Below are 18147 nucleotides of genomic sequence, written 5' to 3' on the forward strand. Positions count from 1 at the left end.
CGGAGAATGAAAAATATAAAAAGAAGGGATTGTCTCGCAGCAAATGAATAATGTCACCAGACATGGAAGACATATGCAATTGTTCTAAATATATGAAACCAAAGCTGGCGGGTTATGTTTTTTTTTTGAACTTAAATTTTACCGATAACAAAGGTGTTATTGTTGTTATTGTTCAGGATTCCGAGTCAAATGCAAGAAATCCCCCTAACACAATATTGTGGCTTTATTTAAAAAAAAAGCTCTTGTTTCTCACACAAAACCCCCTCCCCATAAATTAACGCATGTGCCATGTGAACCCTGCAGAAAGAAAAGAACAACCCCACCACATCCTCTCACAAGTCAAGACAAAAAAAGAGGTCAAACACTTAAATACCACTGTCTATTTCCAATACAAATAAAAATCTTTTTTTCGCGCGCGATACCTAAAAACAACAATCCACCTTTATTTTTCTTCCATCATATTTTTCTTAAAATATTTCCGTAAACACAAAACAACCATGACTGCCGCTGCATCCTTTAGGCAGTTAATTGAGACACTGCCGCAACCACTGGTGCAACAAGCGATCCACAAGACATTCATAGAGGAGGACCAGGCCGACAGAGAGCGCATGGTGCAGAACCTGGACCAATCTGACTCCAAATCCAGTCCTATCAGCGACTCCCAGCGCGGGCGCAACTACGATCTCAACCGGTACTGCAACGTCATCCCGTTCAACCACAACCGGGTGCGCCTGCAGGGCAAAAATGATTACATCAACGCTAGCCACATTCAGCTGCCCGCCGAGCTCTCGGCCAACAAATACATTGCCACCCAGGGCCCGCTTAACCACTCAACAGGGGACTTTTGGCAGATGGCTTGGGAGCAGGGCGCCTTGGCCATTATTATGCTGGCCAACCCCGTTGAAGGCCGCCGGAACAAGTGTGCCACGTACTGGCCTGCGTCTACTGGACAGCAGATCAAAGCGGGCGACCTCACTGTGACTCTGGCTGACGAAAGACCCATGCAGGATTGCTTTGCCGTTATTGTGCGCAAAATCACCCTGGCGCACAAATTGCATCCTGGAGTGACCCGCACAGTGACTCAGCTTCATTACACAGAATGGCCGGATCACGGCGTGCCGCAGTCGCCGCTGCCGATGCTGAGAATGATGCAGGAGCTCAGAAGTGGAATCTCGCCGAATCCTGAAACCCCCGTTATTGTGCATTGTAGTGCGGGCGTTGGTCGCACGGGTACGTTTATTATTATTGATTCGGCCTTGGCTTATTTTGCCAAAAATTCTGATTATGAGGGCGATTACGTGCAGGATGCGTTCAAGTCTTTGCGCAAGCAGCGCTCGCTGATGGTCCAGGTCCTGGAACAGTACATGCTGTGCTACCAGGTCATTGGGTACACTCTCAACAACAAGCAGTGAAAGAGGGAGGGGGTTTATGCATAGAAGGGATATGTCTTTTTATCGATTATTTTTTATATAATCTTTTGTTTTTGGTCATCATTTTCATTAATATTAAACTTGGATACAAAATCCTCATGTTGCATGTCAATATGATGCTATTCACACTCAATATATATTGCACACATGTGCATGCTGTCTGTGCCATGCAATGCTCTTGTCGTGTGCTTGGTTGGGTCGAAGCATTCGTGTCTGTCGCAAAAAGTGAAGACAATTTTATGGATGATAAATCATAAATACGCGCAAAAAGACATGCCAAAGAAATACAAGCTGTAGTGTAGTTTTCTGCAAAGACCAACCTTGTATGAACAGACAAACGACACATCACTCTACTCTAGTAAAAAAAACTCCCAAGAAAGGAGACTGTCAAATATAATATCGGACATGAAATAAATGAAGAAATGCAGTAAATTAGCATCAAAGATTTATCACCCCAATTTTTCCTTCTTTATTTCTCCCAGCCCATGGGCTTTTTTCGTCAGTCTCATGGTTGTATTTATTCCCCCCTTTTACTTCTTGCAAAAATATCTCGATATTGCTTGCTTTTACACTTTAACCTTCCAACAGGGAAAAAAATAGCCTGGAAAAGAAGGGATTTGCCATGTTCCAGTAATAAAAATACAATCGCACTCCTGTTTTTTTTTCCTACATTTTCTCCCTTGTTCTTTTTTTTGGGCTCTTCTTTTTTATCCTCTCCTTGCACCCTTTAACCTGATTTCGTTGGAATTCGTTATTCCTGGAATATTGCAGTTGGCAAACTCACACATTAGCTCACGCGTTTTTCTAGTCAAACGATTCTTTCTTTCTTTCACTGTTCCAAAACACATTTTCAAATCATCTCTTTTTTTGGTTGAATTTTTTCTTTTAATTCAGCATCTTTTTATTATTATTATTTGTAAATTACGCAAACACAAACCCACAAACCACAAACACAGACACAGACACAGGGCTACGCTACACTGCTTCAGCTACTCAACCACAGTAGCAACCTCTTTTCAACAACTCCCCCCCTCCCCTCTCTTCCTTTCCTCCACCTTTTTATTCAGTGTTCTTATATAAAACATCAGCAGCATGTCGCTAAAGGCTGAACTCGAACAGTGGCACCAGGCAGTCGAGTACTTTGACGAGCAAAACTACACAGCAGCCTTGGAAATCTTTGACGTACGTACCTCACCCAAATTCAAACGCAACTAGATAATAACGGAGCATGCACAAAGCATACATAGAAAAAACAATACATGCGTGATTATTGTCGTTGAAAAAATACCACTGCTATTTTACATTCGCTATTTCTCATATAATCACTGCTCTTTTCTGTGTCTTTGCAAAATAATAAAACTAACACCCTTCTTTTTTGTTTGTTTGTTTCTTTGTTTGTTTGTGTCGTGTTTCTTGTTTTCCCTTGTTTTCCCATGCTTCCTTCATGTTTCGTTCTTGTTTCAACCTGTAGTCTATCGCCGACTCTGCAAAGATACACTTCAATATCGGCCTGATTCTTGGTCGCAAGGCTAATCACACCGCTGCGGTAAGTTCTTTTTTATTATGCACCATACTATTGCGCTGATTCTATTTATAACTCGAGATGGAATAACGCCTTTTCCAAAAGTATTCTTTTTTCTTCTACGAAGCTTTGTTGCCATTAAGGTTTTCGAGTTTTACCTGCTATTTATCCTTTGTGCCAACATGGAGGATGGGGGAGCACTTTCATTAACCTGCTTTTTTGGAACCATGTTGTGGCTATCGTAAACCGCTGCTAAATAAATAACTCCATACGCTAAACGATTCCGGCACGCAGCCACCCTTGTTTATTTTTGTTTAAACTTTATAGATCGAGGCATATGACAAAGCTCTCAAGCTCGACAAATACCTGGTCGTCGCATACTTCCAGCGCGGCGTGTCCAAAATGGTCATACAACACAACCCCGAAGCGTTGGATGACTTTAACAACGCGCTAAAGTTCCTACGGGACAACGAGTTTATCGACTACACGCAGATCGGGCTTGACTACAAGGTGTACACATGTGAAGTGCTGTACAACCGAGCCCTGTGCTACTTTTGCATGGGCGATAAGGAGGAAGTACACAAGGCACACAAGGACTTGGCGAGCGCCAGCAGCCGCGTGGCTGAGGAGCGGCACTCGTGGATCAAAAAGGCCGTCGACTCCAACGGCATGGACTGTCCGCTGTACTGCGTGCCCAAGGGCGTCATCTACCGGCCGTCGGCCAGCAAGTTGAAGAGCTCAAAGAAAATTGACTTTCTCGGCTCGGCCAAGGTTATCGCATCGGCGGACGGCAATGATAACTTTACCGGGTTCAAGGGCGCGCTGGTGCGCAAGGAAACGCTCAAAAACACGCCCCCGATGATGATGCACCAAAAGTCGATGCGCGTCAAGAAGAGCACGCCGCCTCCGGAGACCACCGGCGCCCTGACACGCTCCAACACTATGCCGGTCAACCGCAACGAGCCAGCTCGCTGCCATCGAGAATGGCGCCCTCGTCTCTGCAGCGGGAGATTGCCAATGGGTCGTTCAACTCGATGCATGGCAGATCGAACGAGACACTTTCAGCCACGGCGCACAGCTATCGCGGTCCGAACAACCCCAATCTGCAAACGCAGGTGTCGGACTCAGAGCGGGAGGAGTCCGATGGCTCTCCTCGGCGTTCACGACACCCACGACCGGCGACCTAACGGTGGGGGACATGAGCCCTGATTACCAGGGCGACCGCCGGGCTGAGAACTCCCCGGCGCTTCGGTCGGCCATGAAGGGCCCCGCGCAGAGCCCAGCGTCCCGTAACCATGTCGACCCCTGGACATTATCCGCGCGGGCTTGGCCCGACGCACCACGCTGAAGAATCAGCACCAGAAGGGCCAACGCTCGGAACAACAGCGGCCCAGTGGCCCGCAGCGCTCAGTCACGCTCAAGTGCCTGGCCGCGTGGGACAGGACGATAGCGGTGATGAGGATGGTAATTATGGCAGCGGTGCCGGCCAGAGCAGCGGCCGCATGCGTTTGAACCCTGGCCACTTGCGCGGAAACTCTGCCTCGTTGCATTCGGCTAGCGCGCAGATTGCCTCCAGCGAGATTATTGCGCCAGTAGTGCAACGGTCCAACACAGACGGCACCTTCCAAAACCTCGAAATTGACTATTCGATGAGCGGAGGACCGCTGTCTCAGTATCAGCAGCAGCAGAAGCAACAGGGTATGCACGGTCACTCGATGGCCGGGCCTTTGGGCCATGAGGACGGTGTGACGCGGGGGATGGCAGCAATGAGCGTGCAGAATACGCACATGCCCTATCCGTCGTCGCAGACTGGCCATATCCAGACGTACGCGTCGTCATCGGAGGCCAACACGCCATCAGCATTGTCACCGATGAGTGCCGACGGCAGCGGGGCGGCCGGCTACGGGTCCATATCCAATATTAGCGCGGGCGGGTTGCGGCGAGCGCCGACGAAGAAGGACGCTATGAAGGTCAAGGTGCACTACGGATCTGAGATCATCAACCTCATGGTTCCCAAGCACGCGTCATTTGATGTGCTACGTAACAAGATTGACGCAAAGATCGCTAGTGCGACTACGGGAGTCGTAGGGTCGCTGCGTATCCGGTATATGGACGAGGATGGCGAAGCTGTGCTGATGACTGATGATGATGATTTCGAACTCGCAAAGGCGTATGCTGGAGGTGATATGACCTCGGCGCAAACCAATGTTGTTGAGCGGATAGAACTGTGGTGCTCGATGGCATAATGCAAATGTGCATTTAATTATAGTGAATTTTTTTGTCTTTTTTTTTTTTAAAAAAAATCATTTCACAGAATAAAAAGAAAGGGTTGTTTGTGTTTCTGAGATTGTCTCCTTTGTTCTGTCCTAAATTCCATTGTTTTACGAGCGAGAGGAAGTGGGGGATATACCCATATGGATACTCTTAACAATTAACAATACATGTTTTCAATATATCGATATCCGCCGCGCCAGCAAAGACAATTTCCATATCAAAAAATTGTTTATTTTTTTGTCTATAGATAAATAAATTTATTCAATAAATTGTTTTTTACTTAAAAGTACGAAACAGCGGCAACAAAGGCAACAGCCGCGAATCCCATGCTCGAAGCGCCATTGAACAACGATCCAGCGGCACCGCTCGTAGTCGAGGTCTTGGTGCTAGTGCTAGTGGTATGAGAGGTTGAAGATTCCCTTGAGCTCGTAAGAGAGGTACTGGTGGTAGCCGCGGTACTTGTGGTATCGGCAGACGACTGGGCGTTAGCAGCGATGGCGAAGAGACCGGCGGCAGAGGCGAGAGTAGAGTAGAACTGCATTTTTATGAAAATGGAAGGAATGTTGTATGAAGAAAGATAGGATCCTGTTTGGAACGGCAGTTGTATTTATTGACAGTTGAAGAATAAATGACGAGGCTGATTCGAGAGATGAAGTTTCCAGTGTTTGAGTTTTGTGCGGATTCGGTCGTTTATATACTATAAATTTCTCCACCTCTACCTTACCCATCAACTCTTCTTCCTCTATCTTTGTCACACCACATGCCAAGGAAAGGCGTGTTAAATGACCGATGAACTAATTATAAATTAGTGACGTTGCCTGCAAACTATTTTTTTGGTGTACAATGAGCATGGCAAAATGGTGCAAAAAATGATTTGTATGTGTGTTTGTATGGCTTGCTCAATGCAGTGGCAGCACAAATAAAGCATGCTGCTGCTTTCCACGAATAAAAAATGACTTCATTGATTGCCACCTCTGACGTATATACCGCTCCTTATCTCTTTTCCCCCAATATTTTTTCGTGACAGATAAATTGCGTGTTTGCATGTAAACTGGCTTCCAATTTTCCATTTTTCTTACGCATAAATGAATGAATGAGAGAGGATTGAGAGGCAGTTTTAGCCGTTTACCAAAGGGGGAAATGGAGGCTTTTTTATTTTAGCCGCCACAATTCATAACAAATAAACATATATCATGCAACATGGTAAAAGATATCGATGGGTAAGATTTATTTAATCAAATTTAATGTAATCAAATCAAATAAAGAATCACCAAACAGTTAAAAACGAAAGGAAAAAAGGAAAGAAATGGTGCCGCTTTCCTGTTATTAAATGTAGTGGGGAGAGCAAGAAAAAGGGGAGAAATAGGAAAGTCTTGCTGCTGCCTGTTGGTGCCATCCATCCACTGCCAAAAGAAAAAGGGTGGATTTTCCGAGCATTAATGTTTGTAAAAATAATAGAAAAATTAGAAAGAAAAAACCCCTGCTTACGTGTTTAGAATGCAGCAAGCATGAGCGACACACCACCGGCAACAGCCAGAGTGACCACCGACGAAATACCACGGAAGGACTCGGCGCCGCTAGACGACGACTCCGAAGATTTCTCCGAAGTTTCGCTCAAGACAGTTTTGACCTCACCGCTGACAAAGATAGTCGAGGTGCCGTCATCCGCGGGCACATCATTCTCGTCCTCGGAAAGCTCAATATCCTCTGAGCTCTCCACATCGCCCTCGACAACGCTCGACTCCTCGACAATGCTGGACTCCTCAATGACGCTGGACTCCTCGGGGATGCTAGACTCCTCGGCGGAGATAACCTCCGGGGCCGAGGCAGTGGGGTCGGCGTGGCCGATGCGCACAACGGACTGGGCGTTCTGGGGAGAGGGCAGGGCGGCGCTAATGGCGGCCAGAGCGAAAAGCGAAACAGTGAACTTTGAGAACTGCATTGTTTTTTAAAAAAGATTATTCGGGTCGGATAAAGGTTGTTGGATTGTCTGTGCGGGGGAGAAAAGGTAGTAAAATAAAAGAACAATAAAAATTGTAAATGTTGGGTATGTTGGGTGGAAAGAAAAGAAAAGTCTATGTGAATGCAAATTAAAGAGACCAGCCGCTTATATTTGCTAGTTTTACTCTTAAAGGTTGGGGAAGAGGGAAAACGTACAGGGGATGGGGGAAGATGAGAAGGTGAGTGAGGGAAAGTGTAAAAAAATGTGAGTAAACAAAAAAGAGGAAAGAAGAGAAAGGAACATCAAAAACAAATAAAAAAGGACAGATTTTTGTATTCCAACTTCTCGAAACCAATTATTCTATTATTACATTCCCTGTCTGCAGCCCCTTTCTTTCTGAGTGGTCCAGCTGATGTGGTGCGGGGCGGACATTTGTTTTTGGATTTTCTTGGCAGTGTAAAAACATTAGACAGAGGCGGCATAAAGTAATAATGATCGACACTGGACTTGTAAAGGAAAGAACGCAACATGCTCAAGTGAAAAAGAAACTTTTTTTGGTAGCGAGTTTGACACAAAACACCCGCACAAAGCAGCAACAGACAACAGACAACAGACAACAGACATTCTTTTGTCTTTAATTCTTTTTCTATGCAAAAGCTCCATACAGTGCATGATTGAAATAAAAATCGCTTAAATTTGTATTGCAAGTACAACTTGGCGCTTGTTGGGAGCGAAAGCAGATGAATATGATATGATGAAGCGCATGCCCAACATGCTGTATCTGCTTGCTTGCCACGTGCGGCGGTGGGCCTGGCAGTCCGCATGCATAACTTCCCCCAAAAAATATTTCTCAGTGGGTTCCAAGATCTGCCCCGCCAATGCGGATCCACCAAAGATGAGCCAATCTTTGAAATAAGCATAAACATTTAAAAAATGGTATTGGTACTCAATAGCGTGCAAACAAATGATCCAAGCGTTCAAAAAAGAGAGCTACGCTAGTTGGGACTCGGGCTCGGACACAGCCACAGACTCGGGCTCAGGCTCGGGCGCGTGCACATGAGCAGGTTGGATATTCTCAATGAACCCTGTTGCTCTGCTCCGGTCGATGGTCGATATACTGGAGACCTTGTTGTTGAACGTAACGCCATAGAACTTATCCGCATGCACCAGCATCTCGGGGCGGAAAGTCGTGGTGACAAACTGGGAGTCGCGGCTAAGCTCGTAGATCATGGTAGCCACTGCCACGCGATATTTGGCATCGAGGTTGGCGTCGATCTCGTCAAACAGATAGAATGGCGCCGGGTCGCAGCGCTGGATCGCAAAAATGAGCGCCAGCGCGACCAGCGACTTTTGGCCGCCAGACAACTGCTGCATGCGCAGGCCCTCGTCAGTCTTGCTGTTGAAGGACACCCGAATGGAAACGCCAATATAGTTTTCGACCGACGACAGCACGTCGCCGCCCTCCATCGGGTCGTCGGCATCCTCGCGGCAGCGCCCAAAACCTTGTCTGTGCGCCTCAGCATGACCAAAGCGCCCTTTCCTACCGGAACAAGCTTGGCAAAGACCTCGCCAAAGTACTTGGACACCTGCTTGAACGTGCGCTCAATGGCCTCGTCCTTGCGCTGGTCGAGCACTTCGATCAGCTCGGTGATCGACGCAGAGGACTGGTCAAGCTCCTGCTTGCGCTGCCGAATATTCTCACGCTGCCGCGCAAATATGCTGAACTGCTCAAAGGCCTTCTTGTTGACATGGCCGAACCGCTTGAGCTTCTCGTTGGTTTTGTGGAGCCGCTTGGCCAGCTTGGGGACCTGCGCGCGGTTGAAGTTTCGGAACGCCTCCTCGGGGAGCACGCCGAGATCCTGGATATTGCGCATGTACTCGTTTTTCTTTTGCAGATACAGGTTGCGCTGTGCCAGGCACTTCTCCAGCTGCTCCATTTCCTTCTCTGCGCGCCGGGTCTCGTTGTCCAGCCGCCCCTTGGTTTCCTCGATCTGCCTCTCGAGGTCCGCAATCTCGCGCACTCTGTCGTCGATCTCGCGGTGCACATCGCCGAGCCGCTCGCCAATGTCTTCCTGCAGCTTAGCCAGTTTGGCCAGCTCGCGCGTGCGCACAACGATTGCCTTGTCGGGTTATCCGCCGTGGCCTGCTCGAGCTGCCGCTGGGCTTCCTCGAGCCGCATGCGCAGCCCCAAGCCAAGCTCGCTCTGCAAAACATTGCGGCGGCTCTCGAGCTCAACACGTGTGGACGACAGCTTGCTGAGCTCAGCCGCCTGCCCATCGACCTCGGTCAGCAGGCGCTCGAGCACAGTGCGCTCCTCGGCGCTGATCCCACGGGTGAACGGCGTTTTGAGCTCAGCCTGCAATGACTGCAGCTCAAGCTCAGCGCTGCGGTGCTGTGCGCGGAGGGCGGCCAGGGCCTTGCTCGCATTATCGCTGAAGCTGCGCGCGTCGGACTCCTCCTTGACCAGCTGCTTGAGCTCCAGCTTGGCGCTCGTGCGCTCGTTAGATGCCTGGGACACGCGCGCGTTGATCATCTGGAGCTCGCTGTGCAGTGCTGTGATCTCCTGGTCTAAACAGACAGCGTTGCCAGCGTTTCTCTCGCCTGGACTTCGGCCACTTGGACGCGGGCGCGGGCCTGCACGAGCGCCTTGGCGGCCTCGAGGCGCGAGCCCTTGCGGCTGACAAAGCCGCCCATTAGCTCGCCGCGGCGGTCAACCTTGTCGCCCTCGAGCGTAACTGCGGTGAGCCCGAGGCTGCGCGCGTAGTTGCCGCCGACGTCCAGCGACGGGCAGATGATGGTTTTGCCGAAGATCTGCTGGAACGCGCGCTGGTAGCGCCGGTTAAAGCGCAGACGCTCGATCATCGGGATGGCATCGCTGGCCCCGGGGTACGTCGCCGGGCTGGGGTGCAGCCGATTGAGGGGCATGAATGTCAGGCGGCCAAGCTTTTGCCGATTCAGCTCGTTCAATACCTTGGTTGCGGTCTCGTCGGTGTCCACGACAATGTGGAATAGGCTCGCGCCCGCAATAGTCTCGACGCACGTGCGGTACGTCTCGTCGACCTCAAAAAGCTCAAACAGCGGCCCATAGATGCCGCTGAGGCCCAACTCGTCGCGGATTGCAGACAGGGCTTGTAGACCTTCGCTGGTTGAGCGGTCGACCGTGCTGCCAATGGCCCTCTCTGCGCGCTTGAGCTCCTCGCGCAAATCGCTATTTTCGGTTTCGAGCCGCGCCTCCTTGCGCCACAGCCCCTTGCGCTGGCTGATTTTCGCGTCCTTCTCCTCCTTCAGCTGGATTTCGCGGGCCTGCATCTCAGCAGACAGCTGTACACTAGTATCAGCGCGCGCCCTGGTCTCAGCAATTGACTGCGAGATAATCACCAGGCGCGCCTGCAAATCAGCATGCTCCTTCTCGGCAGCCTCATACTGAACGCGCTGCTGCTGGATAGACTCGCCGAGCTGGGCAATCTCGTTAGCAAGCCAGGCGTCGCGCTGCGCCTTGTTGCCAAAATGGCTGCTGCGGCCCTGCTTCTGCAGAAGCGACTTGCGCTGTTGGTCGGCCACTTCAAACTGCTCGCGCAGCTTGGTTTCGACTGCCAGCGCCTTGGTGTACTGCGACTCGACGCGCAAAACCTCGTTCTCGCGCGTGCGGATGTCTCGCGCCAGACTATCGACAGTGCGGCGGAGCTCAGTGATGCTATCGCGGCCCGATGACCGGCCCTGTCTAAATCCTGAATGGCCGACTCGGTTTGGGCACGAGCACGCGCGTAATCCTCGGCTTCGGCCGCCAGCTGCTCACGCTCAATGCGCAGCAGCTCCAGAGCCTGCTTGGCGCGCGGATCTCCGGCTCGATGTCGCCCATGTGGCGCTCAAACTCAGCACATGCTTCCTGGCGGGCATTTACGGCAACTAGAAGCTGCTCGCGCTTAATGTCGATTTCGTCCAACTGCTCGACCACGTCCTCTTGCTCCAGCGAGTAGATCGCGTACTCTAGACAGCGGCGCTCGCGGTCCAGGGTTCTGTACTTGTCTAGCTCGTCCTTCTCTGCATCAAGCTCGCCCAAGCGTTCCTCGATCAAAGCCAGGTCCTCTGTGATCTTGACACGCGTGCGCTCAGTTCCTCGATCGTCTTCAAACTGGCCTCCCGACGCGATTCATACACCTGAGTACCAGCAACCTCCTTGAGCAACGCCAATCTCTCGTTGTCCTTTGCATGTGTCAAGGAGGTAATGCGGCCCTGTGGCACAATATAGTAGGGGTTGGAGCGGGAGAATCCGGCGCTTTCGAGCAAACTCGAAATCTCTGCTTTGGTCGAGCTCTTGCGGTCAAGCGAATAGTCGTCTTTTTTCAGTCCTATAGTTCGCCGGATCACCGTTTCCTCTTTGCCAGTCGGGAAGCGGTTGTCGCTGTTGTCGAATACAACCTCGACGTATGCGACATGGTTGCTGGGCCGGTTCCCTCGTGGAGTAGCGCTTGGCGCTCTTCGCGGCCGAGATTTGTGTATGCGTCGCTTAGCACGAAACGAACTGCGGCGAAAAAGTTACTCTTTCCTGATCCGTTTCTCCAACTACGCAAGGTGCTTGTTGATAAATTGGTTAATACAAATGATTTTCGTAAACACGTTTTCGATATGCCTTGTGGACTGACTGCTTTTTTTATTCTTACCGACTACGTTGTGGTGTGGGCTCAGTGGTCCGTGGTGGTCTCGTCCTTGTAGGACTTAAAGCCCTGGATGGATATCTACATGCCAGCGGTCGTTGAAAAAACAGTAAGATTTTATGAGACTCTGAATAGCCCATTTTGTGTTTGGTTGGTTTCGACAAAGTCAAAGGGAGGTGTTGTAGACGGCATTCAAATGCTTTTTATTAGAATTATGCTTACTCTTTTGATATGCATTTAAATAAGGGTTTGTAATTTGTTTAAAGCCAATTCAAAAAAGAGAAAATAGTGAAAAAGAATTAACAAAAGTAGAACTAAAAGTAAACGTTGCACTTTTTTATTTGCTGTTCGCTGCTGCTGCTGCGGGTTCCTTCAACCGCCTATCGTCGTCAAAAAAAACACGCATACAAAATACGCGCATACGCACGCGTAAATAATACAAAACGCAAAAAACGCGTTCGTTTATTTTATTGCTTTGTGATTGGTCAGACCAAATTAGCTTCAAACTTGATTTCATTGCAAGCCACAGACCACGCAAAACTTTAAAAGCTCTGATCTCTCGTCGAATCAATAAAATTTTCAATTGCATTGCATTGATCACAAAACATGGGATTCCGAAGACAGCGCGGCCAAAGACCTGGCAGGCTGGCTCGGCTGGCCGCTGTGAGTGCGGGGCGATCCAGTCCACCGGCGGGTCAGAGAGCTGCGAGAGATCAGACTGATCAGTGAGGGCCGACCATAGTTATTCCTCGACTGCATGCGCACTGCCCTGACAATATCCTTCTTTGTAATGATACCCAACAAAATACCAAAATGCGTAACCAGCACATACCGCAATCCCAGCTGCCTGAACGTATCCGCAACAACATTAAGATCCGTGTTTGGTAAATGGTGATGGGCGTTTGGTCGACCCAAGGCCTAAAGTCCACCATATTCCGAGCAAAATCGCCCGAGTCCTGTGGGCGCGACAAAAAGCAGCAAGTCGATGAGTCTGAGTACACGCTAGACAATAGCGCACGATCGACAATCATTTGGAGGTCTGAGCGCGATATGTACCCGGCGACCGACATTGTGCTCTTGGACTTGACCACTGGGAAGCCGCTGTACGGCGAAGTCTCCAGCACCTCGGCCATTCCACGCAAGGTCTCATCATGAGCCCCGATAACGGACATTTCGGAGCCCGCACCATGAGCTCATCGCTGGTGCCCTGGAGGACGTACTCCTGGTCCATGGACAAGAACGGATACCCGTTGAGACTGATGATGCCCTCAAAGTAGCCGTCCTTATCGATAGAGTCAGCAATGGATTTACTGACGGTGACGGCCAGCATAATGGGCAGGACATATATCAGCGCATCGCTGAGCTCAAACATGATGACGACCACGGTGACGGTCATTCGTGTCGTAGAAGCGAGCATGGAGGCAGCACCCACCAGGGCATAGACACCGGGCGTAATGCAGGGCACATCGGGCTTGCAGGCAGCAAACAGCCTCCACGTCGGATGGTTCTCATACAAGGTCTGCACAACCATGCCAAAGGCACGCCCAATGCTCGCGCCGGCGCCCATTGACGGCATGAACATTCCCGCGGGGACTGCCAGCCCGCAGGCCACAGAAGTGAGCACGACGCGGATGGCTGACGTCAACACCAGCGAGAAAATATTTCCTGCCCTGTCCTTGCGGCTGCACAAACCATCTGTGTCCTGCACAGTGCACTCTGTAAACAAATTTGACACTAGGGTGACTGTGTCAGCGCGCAAGTACACGCTGAGGTAGCTGACGGCTGCCGTGGCTAGGGCGACAACAACAACCTCTCCGCGCGCAAAGTTCTTCAGCGTCGACCGCTGACGGTACTGCATCAGATACAGTGCCAGGCGATTCTGGAAGGTCCCGACTACGCCGCAGATAACGCCGATCGCCACAAAGAACCACAGCTCAAAGAGGTCCCAGTTCTGTCGTATGTGACCTGGAACGACACGAGCTTGCCATTGCGGAAAGGATTGAAGAACTTTAGCGTCATGGCAGCGACTGCAGCGCAGAACAAGCTCCGCCACATGGTCTTCGCTGGGAAGTAGTACGAGACCTGCTCGAGACTGAAAAGCACACCGGCAATGGGCGACCCAAAAGCCACTGATATTCCGGCCGCTGATGCCGCCGAGAGGAGCTCGCGGCGCTTGACCTCATTGCCCCGTATCCTGCTGAACATCCGGGTATATACGTTGCAGCAGCAGCAGGCAATGTGTACCATGGTTCCCTCCTTGCCCAGGCTGAGCCCCGATGCGACGGCAAGCACAACGCCGACGCACTTGACCCCGAGCGTGCGCAGCCCCAGGAACTTACGCATCATAAAGCCGCTCATGATGGTCTTGATCTCGGCAATCCCCTGGCCAGCCGCATAGGGGGCGTACTCAGTCACCAAATATGTGCTGAGACCGGCAAACAGAATAGCATCAAATATAAAACCAAGTACTGCAGCAGCCAGTCGAGCCACCGCCAATGCACGCGCAGGTGTTCACTCCACGACACCCAGTCCAAGCACATGTTGTCAGCGTTCAAGCAGCAAAAGCGGCGATTCAAGTAAAAGCCCGTCCGGCAATGTCCGTTCTTGATGTCAATCAGCCATTGCGATGACACCGAGATACACGTGGCTATCAGCCCCATGGATATGCCGACAGCCAAGAGCACCGCCCAGGACTTTGATGCATCCAGCAGCAGCTCAAGCTGGCCCATGCGGCCCTTGTCTTGCGCGCGTGCCCGCAGCTCGCTCTTGCTGTGCCGCGCCTTTGTATTGTCGTAGATCCAGTCGATGGTCGAAAAGTCATCGTACTTTGCGCGCTGCAACGGGCCATTGTACAGCCATCCGGTGATGACGTCCATGTCCAACCCGCTGCCTCCACCAACACCGTCCTGCTGCTGAATCAGCACTTCCTGCGAGGACCGTGTGCGGTGCAGCGGAAACATTGCGTGTGTGCTGCCGTTGTCGTCAAAGTGTGGAATATAATCGTCGTCACTGTCGCTAGCCGCGTTCTCATCCTCATCCATGCTGCCCGTGTTGCGGTTGTTCGTGCTGGGCTCTCCCCAGACGTTCTCATATGTCCCTGGGCTCGAAATCCCGAGATTTTGCGTTCTATCGCTATTTCCCTCGTCTTCTCTTCCTATCATGGGATGGTATGTACAAAATCAAATAACCTTGCTAACAATGCGCCGATACGGCAATGCTGAGTTTGATAAAATACGAATTGGGATTTGTAAAAAAAGCACAAATTAGCAGAGAAGAAAAGAGTCGCAAAATCCATAAACCTGTTGACCAGAGCCCAAATATGGAATGATTGTTTTTGAGCGTCATCGCGCCAAAATGAATGCGATTTTTCTATATTTGCGTCATCGCCATGGCCAAAAAAAGTATACTATTCTTTTTTCTTTCTTTCTTTCTGTAGTATTTTTAATTTTGTTCTTAAATTCATTTGAATTATATTATTTTTCGCGACGTAAAAAAAACAATGGACCTTTGGCAGGGCATGCTAAAAGCGCGCAAAATGCAGCTCCCACCACTCGAGGAAGAAGAGGGTACTGCCAACGCAAAAAAGGATCACGGCTCATCAGATCAGCTTCAGCCACTTCCCTGGAGCGACTACTTTGAATCGCAACAGCAAATAGACATAGAAGACGCTCGCTTCAATGTATATGCCAGTGGTCTTCTGCACACTGATGGCCCCATCTTTATGTTTCACCACGGTGCCGGACACTCGGGTTTGACGTTTGGCCTGGTGTGCAAACACATCCGCCAGACCGTGCCCCAGTCGACAGTCATAGCGCCCGATGCTCGCGGCCACGGATCTACTACAGGAAAGCACCAGGATCTTAGTCTAGACCGTCTGGTAGCCGACTACATTGAGATTGCCCGTGCAATGCTCGGTGAAAATTCCGAGCGAGAAATTATTTTAGTTGGGCACAGCATGGGTGGCGCGGTCATGACGCATGTCGCGGCATCAAGAAAACTTTCGCCAATCCGCGGCCTGATTCTTATCGATATTGTCGAAGGCACAGCTCTGGACTCGCTGCATGCCATTCCGTCTTTTATTGCCGCCAGGCCCCAGTCATTTGCCTCCGTATCAAGTGCAATTCAGTGGCACATTGACTCAGGAGCCATCCAGAATCTCGAGTCTGCCCGCCTCTCTGTGCCGTCACTCATTGTGCAGGATGGCAGTAGATGGTCATGGAAAACACAGCTAATGCCCACAGAACAATATTGGCAAGGGTGGTACACGGGGTTGTCAAAGACGTTTATTAGTGTGCCGACTGCCAAGCTGCTAATTCTTGCTGGTTCGGATCGGCTGGATAAGGAACTGCTGATTGCGCAGATGCAGGGCAAATTCCAGCTGGATCTCCTGCCAGCCGCCGGTCACACCATTCAGGAGGACCTGCCTAATATGGTTGGCGATGCTATCATACTGTTTTGGAAACGCAACCAGCCACTAAACATTCCTGTCCGTCAGCAATGATAATATAAATTAGAATATGTAAAATTGAAGCGTTAAACAAAATGAAGTATTAATTGAAAATATTGAAAAAGAGCTAACTTGAACCGTAAGTCTCAAAATAAAAGGTGAATCTTGCGCTTGACCTACAACATAAAATAAAGTGCACAAAAAACGGTAAATACAACAACAAACACAAGTTGAGCGAGTGAGCACACACAGCATTGTAAAAGGACAAATATTAAGTTTGCTATTTCCATGTGTCGTGCTCTATAAAAATGTGGGTCTAAATCGATATATTCAAGTCTTAAAAATTACTTACTTAACTGAAAAAGGGGGCAGCGCTGTGTGGGCAGCGCTGTAAACATCATGGTATTCCTTGATGTCAGCCAGCAATAACAGAAATGTGTATAGTGGCCATGATGGCGATCTTGATTCTTGAAAAGGGAAGATAGTGGCTTGAAATGTGTGTTGGGCACCACATCACTCCCTACGAGACTGGTCGCTAATCTTGTCCCAGTACTCCTGAATCAGATCCAGTGAGTCAAAGTTGCTTGTCGGCTCCCAGGTGCTGTCGCCATCAAGCCAGTCAACTAAGTAGCGGATACCACCACGTGTGTTCTTGTGCCTGGTGATGGCTAACACCTCGGCGTGAGTCTCATCAAAGTCGGGTGCTGATGCAAGAGGAATAAGCTGTGACGTCGTATAATTGCGCGGCAGTGGTTCACGTGTCATATCCTCCAATTTGTAGGTGCCAGGTGCTATTATAGCGACAATGCAGTAAGGACCAGTATGCTTGGCCTCAAGTTTGTGCATGCGCTCGCCGCGGATAAGGACTGCTGCTCCAACCTCAAACTCCATTATCTTGTGCCTGTTCTTGAATCGTGCAGTTTGCTTGTCATTGGTAACAGCTGTGCGCTGTGCCACTGTTGTAAAGAGAGTGCCTCGCATGCTGAGTGCACGTTCACGTAGCTGCTCGATCTGTTCAGTGGTTGCCTCCATATCCAGCAGCTCTTCATCAGTGTGGTCGGCAAGCATGTTTGGCTCACGCCCAAACATGGCAAAGAAAGGCGTAAAACCATGACGTGCAGAAATCTTGGTGTTCATTGCATATTGTGCGAAAGGAACACAGCGGTCCCATGTCGCCTTGCGTCCTGCCACTAGCTTGCTGATAACCTGGCTGGCCGTCTGCACTGTACGCTCAGCAGCACCATTGGCACGTGGATGGTATGCTGTAATCAGACGATGGTCGATGCCAGATGCTTGTGTAAGGTGCTTGGCAATTCGGTTAACAAACTCGCCACCATTGTCTGACTGAATGATCTTGGGGAAGCCAAAATTGCCGAAAATGCGCGTCCAGAGTGCTGCAATGGTCTTAGCTTGCTTGTCTGGGATAGCCTCTAAATACACAAATCGTGTGTGAATGTCAATCAACACATGTAGGTAATTGTTGCCATTGCTGGATGTCGGGAATGGTCCTGCCAGGTCGACAGCAACATGTTGGAATGGTGTATCCGACGAAATGGTCTGCAGTTGATGGTGCACAACTGGTGTGTTGTTGTGCCGCTGACAGACAACACAAGTGGCAATGTAGTTGGCAATATCCCTGCGCATACCTGGCCAAGTATGACCAGCAGCATGTAATGCGCCTGCGACAGCTTTAATGCCAAAGTGCCCCTGCAGGTGTTGCTTCTTGACCAGGTTGATGCGCTGGGTGGGGTCATCGATTAATACTTGCAAGGCATGCGCGGCTGCAACCGGCATGTCTTCACCCCCCACAAGTGCATTGTACACACGAGAGAGATGGTCAGGGAGGATGTTGTCAACTCCTGGGCGATGCACAACTG

At 50.1% G+C, this 18147-nt stretch overlaps 8 protein-coding genes across 8 annotated transcripts; 4 read left to right on the forward strand and 4 right to left on the reverse strand.

Annotated features, from left to right (window-relative positions):
* The first annotated feature begins 317 nt into the window (after positions 1 to 317).
* On the forward strand, positions 318 to 1638 carry BX661DRAFT_180194 (protein-tyrosine phosphatase-like protein). The gene has a single exon (XM_051535406.1). It carries the CDS (start codon positions 498 to 500, stop codon positions 1410 to 1412), a length of 915 nt encoding a protein of 304 aa, XP_051392694.1. The 5' UTR covers positions 318 to 497; the 3' UTR covers positions 1413 to 1638.
* An 884-nt stretch (positions 1639 to 2522) lies between these two features.
* BX661DRAFT_132200 (uncharacterized protein) lies at positions 2523 to 3789 on the forward strand (the record flags this gene model as incomplete). Its single annotated transcript, XM_051532591.1, has 3 exons — positions 2523 to 2612; positions 2902 to 2976; positions 3280 to 3789. Coding segments are annotated over 3 exons (675 nt in total), but the record flags the coding sequence as incomplete, so codon positions are not given.
* A 331-nt stretch (positions 3790 to 4120) lies between these two features.
* On the forward strand, positions 4121 to 5281 carry BX661DRAFT_89821 (uncharacterized protein). Its single transcript, XM_051539569.1, has one exon. The coding sequence runs from the start codon at positions 4248 to 4250 to the stop codon at positions 5196 to 5198; it is 951 nt and encodes a 316-aa protein (XP_051392696.1). The 5' UTR covers positions 4121 to 4247; the 3' UTR covers positions 5199 to 5281.
* A 173-nt stretch (positions 5282 to 5454) lies between these two features.
* On the reverse strand, positions 5455 to 5874 carry BX661DRAFT_180197 (uncharacterized protein). Its single transcript, XM_051535407.1, has one exon. It carries the CDS (start codon positions 5765 to 5767, stop codon positions 5507 to 5509), a length of 261 nt encoding a protein of 86 aa, XP_051392697.1. The 5' UTR covers positions 5768 to 5874; the 3' UTR covers positions 5455 to 5506.
* Positions 5875 to 6427: 553 nt separating this feature from the next.
* BX661DRAFT_89843 (uncharacterized protein) lies at positions 6428 to 7319 on the reverse strand. Its single transcript, XM_051539570.1, has one exon. The coding sequence runs from the start codon at positions 7166 to 7168 to the stop codon at positions 6719 to 6721; it is 450 nt and encodes a 149-aa protein (XP_051392698.1). The 5' UTR covers positions 7169 to 7319; the 3' UTR covers positions 6428 to 6718.
* A 490-nt stretch (positions 7320 to 7809) lies between these two features.
* BX661DRAFT_180200 (chromosome segregation protein sudA) lies at positions 7810 to 12133 on the reverse strand. Its single transcript, XM_051535408.1, is given in 10 exon segments — positions 7810 to 8650; positions 8671 to 9288; positions 9381 to 9731; positions 9743 to 10889; positions 10910 to 11006; positions 11048 to 11284; positions 11302 to 11570; positions 11603 to 11731; positions 11885 to 11904; positions 12046 to 12133. The coding sequence occupies 10 exon segments, from the start codon at positions 12058 to 12060 to the stop codon at positions 8159 to 8161; spliced, it is 3375 nt and encodes a 1124-aa protein (XP_051392699.1). The 5' UTR covers positions 12061 to 12133; the 3' UTR covers positions 7810 to 8158.
* Positions 12134 to 12136: 3 nt separating this feature from the next.
* On the reverse strand, positions 12137 to 15105 carry BX661DRAFT_180201 (chloride channel). Its single transcript, XM_051535409.1, is given in 5 exon segments — positions 12137 to 12670; positions 12691 to 12968; positions 13010 to 13774; positions 13789 to 14229; positions 14256 to 15105. 5 exon segments carry the CDS (start codon positions 14982 to 14984, stop codon positions 12421 to 12423), a joined length of 2463 nt encoding a protein of 820 aa, XP_051392700.1. The 5' UTR covers positions 14985 to 15105; the 3' UTR covers positions 12137 to 12420.
* A 153-nt stretch (positions 15106 to 15258) lies between these two features.
* Positions 15259 to 16371, forward strand: BX661DRAFT_180202 (Alpha/Beta hydrolase protein). Its single transcript, XM_051535410.1, has one exon. The coding sequence runs from the start codon at positions 15323 to 15325 to the stop codon at positions 16322 to 16324; it is 1002 nt and encodes a 333-aa protein (XP_051392701.1). The 5' UTR covers positions 15259 to 15322; the 3' UTR covers positions 16325 to 16371.
* Positions 16372 to 18147: the final 1776 nt, after the last annotated feature.

This window comes from Kickxella alabastrina (assembly GCF_025024165.1).
Source record: "Kickxella alabastrina strain RSA 675 chromosome Unknown BX661scaffold_7, whole genome shotgun sequence".
Lineage (NCBI taxonomy): Eukaryota > Fungi > Kickxellomycota > Kickxellomycetes > Kickxellales > Kickxellaceae > Kickxella > Kickxella alabastrina.

What these genes read in the sequence shown, in the direction of transcription:
- BX661DRAFT_180200 (XM_051535408.1), bottom strand. An exon ending in ATATCCATCCAGGGCTTTAA is followed by an intron (nt 11,732 to 11,884) that starts GTCCTACAAGGA and finishes CACCTTGCGTAG; the next exon opens with TTGGAGAAACGGATCAGGAA. An exon ending in AGCTCGAGAGCCGCCGCAAT is followed by an intron (nt 9,289 to 9,380) that starts GTTTTGCAGAGC and finishes TAACCCGACAAG; the next exon opens with GCAATCGTTGTGCGCACGCG.
- BX661DRAFT_180202 (XM_051535410.1), top strand. Translation starts at nt 15,323, where the DNA reads ATGGACCTTTGGCAGGGCATGCTAAAAGCGCGCAAAATGCAGCTCCCA.
- BX661DRAFT_89821 (XM_051539569.1), top strand. Translation starts at nt 4,248, where the DNA reads ATGTCGACCCCTGGACATTATCCGCGCGGGCTTGGCCCGACGCACCAC.
- BX661DRAFT_89843 (XM_051539570.1), bottom strand. Translation starts at nt 7,168, where the DNA reads ATGCAGTTCTCAAAGTTCACTGTTTCGCTTTTCGCTCTGGCCGCCATT.
- BX661DRAFT_180194 (XM_051535406.1), top strand. Translation starts at nt 498, where the DNA reads ATGACTGCCGCTGCATCCTTTAGGCAGTTAATTGAGACACTGCCGCAA.
- BX661DRAFT_180197 (XM_051535407.1), bottom strand. Translation starts at nt 5,767, where the DNA reads ATGCAGTTCTACTCTACTCTCGCCTCTGCCGCCGGTCTCTTCGCCATC.
- BX661DRAFT_180201 (XM_051535409.1), bottom strand. Translation starts at nt 14,984, where the DNA reads ATGATAGGAAGAGAAGACGAGGGAAATAGCGATAGAACGCAAAATCTC. An exon ending in TGATGCTATTCTGTTTGCCG is followed by an intron (nt 14,230 to 14,255) that starts GTCTCAGCACAT and finishes TTGGTGACTGAG; the next exon opens with TACGCCCCCTATGCGGCTGG. An exon ending in GCACCAGCGATGAGCTCATG is followed by an intron (nt 12,969 to 13,009) that starts GTGCGGGCTCCG and finishes GCTCATGATGAG; the next exon opens with ACCTTGCGTGGAATGGCCGA.